Source organism: Seriola aureovittata, chromosome 11 (assembly GCF_021018895.1).
Source record: "Seriola aureovittata isolate HTS-2021-v1 ecotype China chromosome 11, ASM2101889v1, whole genome shotgun sequence".
In the NCBI taxonomy this organism is placed as follows: domain Eukaryota; kingdom Metazoa; phylum Chordata; class Actinopteri; order Carangiformes; family Carangidae; genus Seriola; species Seriola aureovittata.
In genome coordinates this window covers 17,344,253-17,352,651 of record NC_079374.1, presented here as the reverse complement: position 1 = coordinate 17,352,651, position 8,399 = coordinate 17,344,253, and the positions used below count along the sequence as shown (strand labels likewise).

The 8,399-nt window shown below is 39.4% G+C and overlaps 1 protein-coding gene across 2 annotated transcripts in view; it reads right to left on the bottom strand.

Moving 5' to 3' along the window:
- Positions 1-528: 528 nt before the first annotated feature.
- LOC130177451 (receptor tyrosine-protein kinase erbB-4-like) overlaps positions 529-8,399 on the bottom strand; it is a 316,805-nt gene continuing 308,934 nt past the window's right edge. For both annotated transcript variants that reach the window (XM_056389216.1, XM_056389217.1), the window contains exon 28: positions 529-8,377. In XM_056389216.1, the coding sequence (XP_056245191.1) occupies positions 7,713-8,377 (665 nt within the window). In that variant the 3' untranslated portion in view covers positions 529-7,712. The remainder of the gene's footprint in view (positions 8,378-8,399) is intronic.

Genomic DNA, 8,399 nt, shown 5'->3' with positions numbered 1-8,399 from the left:
CCACGGCTTCGTGGGCATCACCAAGTACATTCTTTAGGTTCCACATGGTGAATGTCATCACCTCACAGGATGTGGTTCTCCTGCCGAGTTCCTCTGCATCTACGCTGTTAGGTATGTGCTCGCGATTCCCTGTGACTTTGTTCATATTAGTCATCCAATGCTCAAAGCAAGGCTTCTGGTGGTCATGAGGGATGAAAGAAATAAAAAGTTATGAATGTAACTACGGTTCTATGAATCCTGAATGACCACCAGAGCGTTCAGTCACTCAGAATCCTTATGAGCTTGCAAGAAGATTTTGTAGGAACAGTTTCCCTGATGATACCAGAAGATATATCCTCTCTCAGGACATCCGGGGCCACGAGTGATATTGTTGACCGTTGACCTGCGCCTGCACAAGACGGAAGATCCTGTGTTTAAAGCACCACCTCTGGCAGTCATCGAAAATTCGTATTTGTAACTTTCATTTTACCACTTCATAATAACACTGAAAGCAATGGTAAAACCTAGAAAAATGAATGCAATCCATCATTAAATATTGACTGATCTTTATTCATATTGAATTAAAAATATAGTTTTGACAGATTCATGTAACAAAACAGAGGGAATACGTATTTAAATGTTCTAGTTTGGGAAATGTGTCAATTAACCAGTGAAAAGAAACATTTAAAACTGGTAATGTGTGACAAGGTCTATAAAACTTAGTTCTCAATCATTCTGATGAGATGATATGAAGAAATTATAATTTATGTTAATTTTCATGACAGAAGATACTTTCTTCCACAGTTCAACTTACTTTTAAACAGATTCAATGACTTTTGAGGAGCTTGACAAAATGACCACTTTACTCTGTATGTAAATGCTGGATATTGGAAAACAACAGGATTGCCACCAAAATCATCAAATGCAAGGCAGCACTTTACAATGGTAAATGTACAATATGCCTAGTATTCTGTAGGTGATAGACAATATATTATCATTATGACAACATTTAATTAATCCAAAGTTAAATAGATATTAGTTAAAATCTTGAATTTTGAAAACTGCCTTAATTGCTGCATAAACAACTCAAGCTGTGCTTGGGTGCTTTACAAATGAAATATTTAATACAACTAATGGTATATTTCAGTTGTCAAATTGTGCGTCCATATTTGCTACAATGCCACAATGAAAATAACTCACTCTGATGATTTTGGTACCAGTCCCCATGTCAAGTATTAGGTAAAGTGACAAAAGGGCCAAAATCCCAAAAAGTCCTGATAAGATCCCATTAAATGAAAACAATTGCTTCCTGTAAAACTGTGATTTCCAGAAAACAGTGAGCATTTAAATCCTGATGAAGCCAAAGTAGTACCTATCAACCTTTTCAGAACAAGCACATATCAGTGATTTAAATGATCAGTCCAACCCGTACAAACCTAACCCTTCCAGTCGATTTCTCAAATGTCATTAAATCACTCTCAGCGCTGCGACATGATATTGCTACACCATTCAATCAGTATTGCCACCAATGGATGAAGAGCTGGATAGTGGAAATCAAAATTAAACTACTCAAGGAAATACGATAAAGGTCCTCAAAGCTGAAAGGTAAAGTGTAAAGTGACACTGGTGGATTAACATTTGTTAGGAAAATACTGAGAGAAAAGGGGGATTAAATATTGAATATTCATTAGTTTTGCAACAGCATCTTAAGAGTGTACAAAATCTTAAAAAAAATCTCAAGATGTGGATAATACTGAGAGAAGCATGGAGGGTAGTGTGGGCATAATAAACCCAGTAGAAAAACAGAAAAAAATTCACTCCTACAAAGTGAGCAAGAGCAGAGGTTGAAACACAAAATCCACCAAGTTGTGCTGAAAACACAATCACACAATCACAGGGGAAATGATGGGGTGGGGGTGACAAGAGACCCTGCAAGCGTTTTTAAAGTCATAGTTCACTCTTCAAATAACATTTACAGAATATATATATATATATATATATATACTGTATATATATTTATATACATACAGAAAAAATATTCCTTAAAGAAAAAAAAGATACAGTAAACCACCAAAAATGCAATGATGCAAGGAGAAAAAAACAAAAGAAAACAAACAAACAAAAGCTTCAGCTGGAAAAAAGAAGCAGTTTTTCTATTTACAGATGCACCTGGCCACTTTTTTTTAACCTACCTATAAAAATACTATCCTTTTTATTTATTTTTTATTTGTTTTTTAACAATGGTAAAACTGTTGAGTAACCCATTATCTCTTCGTCATTTGGTTAAAAGACAATTATTAATTCCATTTTACAGTTTTACCATCAATTCAATACATAGTAAACTGTGCTTACTCAACCAGTCAGCTCTCCCTTCATGGCATTGTAGAATATACACATATGAATCAGAGTAAAATCAGAATATGACAGCCATACACAGTTTGATTCTATTACAATGGTAGAATATGTGTTTGTCAGCTGCTTTATGTGTACTTTGTTTGATGATGCATTGTACAAAACAGTTTCTCATTGAATAATTAATAGATATCCTCTGAGATGTAATATGAGTTTATCCAATACTGTAAGACCTATTAGACCACAGGTGGATGGACTTTACTTCTGCTGTGAAAACACGTCCTCATGATATGATTAATCAAAGCATTGAAAAGAGAAAATAGAGCACTCACTATAAATATAGTCACTCTGTTCCAGTTCACGAGCTGGACCCTCCGAAGTCCTCATTTCTGGGCAGGATATGTCTGTCCCATTTCAAAGGTCTCACAGAATGTGCCTGAAAAACTAAGTCTGCCATTGCTTTGGAGGACACGGCTGGTTTATCATTTGCAGTCTTCTATATCCCACAAGTCACTGTGTGCCACTGTGTTTTTAACCTGAGTGGTCAGGCTGTCCTTGTCAACTTGTAAAACTGGGAAATGTCATGTGATCATGTCATTTACCAGATATTTTCTTTTCAGCTGATCTATCACTGATTATCGTATCACATTAGCTAACCAATGAAAAAGTCACTGCAAGGTGTAAAATAAGCAAAGCCAACTATGAACTCGTATCTAAATTGTACTGTAAAGTTAGATAAGGTGTAAAGTAGATAAGGTCCCACATGTATTTAAATGTCATATGCTGTCTGAGGGCAATTGCTTGGTGAGAAACAGGACAAAAACCTGATGAGGAGCGCCTGAACACATCAGTTTTGGTCTTTGTTACTCTAGTCTCATTTGGCAACAATATGCAGGTTCAGGCTGGGCTTCAGTTACTCTGAAGGGCAAACATCCAGCCCTGAAATTGGGACACCACTAATAATTGCTTTGTAGTTGATTAGAGAACACGACAGACGTAAGATGATGAAACCTTCAAACTGCATATCAAAAAATTCACAATGAGACCCTGAAGAGCAAAAACAAGAGTAAAAACAAAACTTTACACACCATTTACAACACATATGATTACATATGTTTAAAATAGAGTAAACCGAAAACACAAAAGTAATAGCACAAAATATATAGAACTGTTCTGTTACTGTAAGGCTGATTTTCTGTGTGAGCAGTCAGTATTGAGAGTAATTGTGCTCCTTTAAATATCTTCTGTACCTACGAGGCTTACTTTTACAAAGCAACATGATAACTTTTCACATGAAAATATGACTCATGTTAACATTTGATCACAATCACTTCTCCCATACATATCGTTTTGGTCTTTGTTCATATTCACTCCAAACATAGCTGCTTTTCAGTTTTCAGTGCTTCAGCTGCAGAACAGTGTTTGCTACATACAATCCTACAGTCACCTCTGAGGAGAAAGAAAGAATGGCAATCAACTCTGGTCTCCTCTGCCAGTTACAGTGTACTTGTACCTTCTCTCCTGCTAGCTTTTGTAACATTGATGCATTGGTTGAGTAACATTTCTGGAATGCTAATACGTTAGTTTTAACCTCGCTGCAGGATTACAGCCTATTGCCTGTCGTTCAGGGTTTCTCAGCTGGTGCACTGGGTGAGACGTTGGGTAACATGATTTCCCCACAGAACAACAAGCGAAAGTGGATGACTTTGCATTCAAAAAGCTAAAAGCCCCTTGTGATGCCTGCTAGCTGACAGCACCAGAAGGTTTTCTCCTCGTGTAGATTGGCTTTATTTTTCCACAGAGATCCATTACGGAGCCTTTTGGTGACTCTCCACTGCTGTCATTGCACTTAAACACACGGCCATACAGTAGTCTACAAGCACTACAACTAATACCTTTTGGGTGATGGTAAAAATAGACTTATATAACTGACTTTCAACTCGAAAAACAAAGAGAACACTTTCATTGCACACATTTACACAAAGAATGTATCCATATACTAAGTGTGAGCTTACACAAGTAAATCAGCATAACAATCACAATCTTAGAGGGTGTGATCTAGCACAGCTAAATGAGGTGAGTAACAGAAATGTCAATGCCAAAGTGATACTAAACACAGTGCCAACGTCAAGACTGACCATTTAAACCCTACCTATCTATTGTGGTATTATGGCACTAATCTGTTTACCATTATTCTTATAAGTCTGATGTCCCTTTATGAGGTGGTAACTTGTGCCTCAGCTGGAGCTCAACTGGATGATTATTATTCCCCATAAAACCTGAGAGGGAGAGAAAACACTGTGCCAGGGCAACATCTGTGTTTTGGACCATAAATCATCAGCACTGCTTGTCTGAATCTTCCCTCTACCCAGTATTTTCAATGTTGAGGCACAAGGTTGTGTAACAGTGGTTGTGTACTGGTATGTCAGCAGTAAGACATAAACAGGCATTAGTCGGTCTCAATTTTTCATGGTATTATCACCTATTACTTAGGGTGGGCGATATGAAGTAAATCATCTATCAAAGTATTGGTTGATTCATGTTGCAAAATCACTATATGGTGATGTAGTACATTTCCTGGAAAATTAACGTTGAAACTTTGTAACTATAGATATAATAACCAGATGGGAATGTCTGATTTTAGTTAAAGGGGCACACCACTGATTTCACATGATGTTTAGTTTACTTGTAACAAAGAGTAAAACTCAGCTTGTGAAAACAGTTGTACAACATCTTTTGTGGCTCTGGAGGGAGCTTTCAAAAATTTGAGAAAATAACCCTGATACCCTGAATGGTGTCATCAGGGTTTTCCTGAATTAGGATTTTTTAACAGAAAACCTACATTACAAACTAGAGGTTTGCAGTTTGAAAGAAGTCGGTATTTAGGAATCAGGAAGTTTATCAGTAGATGCTATCAAGCTGCATTTTGGGGAATGTAGGATCCAGTGTTTGTGGAGCTTGAATCACTGGATTACCCCTTTAATACCCCCCAAAAATCAAGGTATTTCTTCACATTGGTGCAAAAATCCAGTAAATCAACAGTTCCCTTAATAATCTAGTAAAATGCAGATTTTAAAGGGATAGCATAGACCATAATGGTATTGAAAACAAATTTCTATCCTCTTACACTGTATATCATCATATTGCCCAACCCTATGAGTATTATCATATTCTTTAGAGGGTAGAGGGATATGCCTTTGTTGGTAAAATGCCTAATAAAAGAAATAGCATGATGCCCCAGTGCAGTTGAAACCATTGTCTCACTGTAAATTATAGTTGCAGCATAATGAAAAAAATTGAATGAACTGCCGCTTAGAGCGAGAATAACAGCAAAGTCATTTGGCTGTGCCAGAGCATTAAGTGCTATTAAATTATCAACCCAGGCCTAAATTAGGCTTCAAAGTCATTTGATGACAGATGCTACTGGTCTCCATCAGAGCTTACTGTGGCATCTGGCAGTATTGTATGAGTACATAAAGCTAGCCATCGGTAGATTCAGAGATAACTTGTAAAGTCACACCATTAATGTCAAACACCAATACAAAAGAAAGTGTCCCATTTTCTGGTACTGTTCCATGGCAAAAATGTGGAGGAGGCCTCTTAAGACAGTTCTGACAGTCTCTCCTCCTGAACCACTTTAACCCTAAGAGACAGAGCAAGGCCCTGTAGTCGTGACTACGTGGTCAAAGATAATCATCTGTTTTTATGACATACAATAGTATTAACACAGAGAGGTGAGGAAAAAAATCTTTTATCCTCATCTTTTGATGTACTTAAACATTTCAGACACAGCTCGGTCCACAGAGCCTTTTTCTGGGATTATGTCTATCTGGTAATGACATGTAATTGGCTTATTTACAGCTCTGCAGGGTTAGCCTCTTTGTCATCTCCACAGTGCTCTTTTGTGGCTGGGTGTCTGTGCTGTTTACCCTGTCCTTCATTAAGCACATCTTCTGTAAGACAAGGTGACAAGTAAATAGATCCCTGATGCCTAAAAACAAAGAAAAACAACAAAAACCAAGCTCTGATCCATATTCTAAACACTTATATCTTTCCCTCGTGGCCTGCTTAAATGTTCTCCACAATCATGCTCCTTGCCCTGTTAAAAAGAGTTGTCCATCCCCAGGCACCATTTCCATTGAAAGATCAATCCTAGTTTTGCAGTTACCATTGGTTATGTCAGTCACGATGCTGCTTACAACGGTCTTACGAAGGTGATATTGAACTGGATGGTTTGCTGGCTCTTCGGACTGGATTGGTGTGGAAGAAAGAGGACAGGGGGGGATCTCAGCGTAGGAAGATAAGGGTCATCTTCTGAGCGATCAACCTTTTAAATCCCTCTCTAGCCATGCCAATAATCTGTCGAATGCTCTCCACCAAATACTGGGTGATATCACACATTCCATAAACCTGTGGTGACATTTACTTTCCTGTTGAACCTTTTTCTGCACTGCATCACTGACTTCCATTATCGACACCTGCTGTATTCCTGCACAAGGTCAATTGAGCCTCTCCTCCAGAATATATTTCAAGTTGTAGCATTCTTATCCGTCAGCGTGTGTGTATTTACTTATGAATTACTGTATAGATATTACTGGTGGTGTCAAGGCTGCTGGCATGTTAACATGTTGTAGGTATGATATGAGCTGTGTGTGATAAGTGTCTGAATTCCATCATTGGTGCAGCAAGATGTAAAACATGTAACAGTCGAAGAAGCATGTGGGCAGGCATGCAAACCACATCTGGGCTCTTCAGTATGACTGCAGGTTTGCTGGTAAGTCACGACATAACTCCATGTGAATGTGCCATTTGACAGATTATACGCACACAATAACAATGTGTGCATACTGCAAAGTGTTCATCTAGCTAGTTGGAAAATGAAGTAAAACAATATGGTGAAATGGTGAACAGTAATTTATGGGCGTATAAAGAAAAGCAATCATAATTCATGTCAGGTCATGGCAATAATCCTCTCTTTGGGCAAACCTCTGTTTATTTCTCATTTTTATTCTATTAAGCATCTGATTTCAATCTTTGATTGTGTTGTCCTAAAGGTGCCAGGTCAGTTTGCTCCAGAACAGAACCAACCTCCAAGAGATGTGTCTACTTGCTTTAGGCGCCAAGGATGGAGCTAAAAAAGATGGTTTGAGTGTCAAGTGAGGCTGTCAGCCACTGTTATTGTGGTCCTGTCACGAAAAGGCAGAACCTTAGAGTGAGAATAAAAGACTTGCAATCAGATATAATAGAGAGAAGTGTTCAGGGAGGGTGCAAGGAGAACCCAGGTTGAGAAGTACTGCAAGAAAACGAAAGGACTGTTCACAGTCCATTTATCTGCACCCTTATCCCTCTATTCATCCCTCCATTGTGCTACAGGCGGGTCACTACACCACAGTGTTCCTCTGTCTGTATGGAGGGGGTGGCAAAACATTACCGGCTTTCATAGCGGCCTCGGACAAATATTCCTGGTTTTCGGCCACAGCAGGGCGAATGCGTCCATTCTGCCGGTAGAAGAAGCGTGTGCTGCAGTCCTGCAGGTACTCAGGGTTGTGCAGTGAGGACTTCGGGGGAAGACTGTGCTGCCAGTATTCAGGATTGTCAAAAGTGGCCTTCTTGCCTTTCTTATCAAACATGATGGTGCTGCTGGTGATGCCTGAGTGCAGAGCGTGTCCTGAATGCCCTGGATGCAGGGTGTGTGATGGGTATGATGGGTGGGGGAGGTGGCCAGGAGGTACCACATATCCAGTGGATGAGACGGTGTGGCTTGATGTTGATGGGTTGACTGTCTGTGATACTGACTGGGCAGCAGAGGATCCAGAGATGGAGACTGCCCCAGCCAATCCGTTCTTGTCCCCAGGGTTAAGGAAGGTGTTCAGGTACAGTGGCTCGTTGACATACTCATCGTCCCTGTGGGTGGACTGGCTCTTGGGGGCAACAGCAGCTCCAGCCATGTGCAGGGTGTGGCAACCTGCTCCATCAATCACCACATGGGCATCACCATTCCTCCGACGTGTGACGAAGGGGTTCTCCTCTACAGGGTTGAGATAGTCTGAAAACAAAAAGGAGATAGT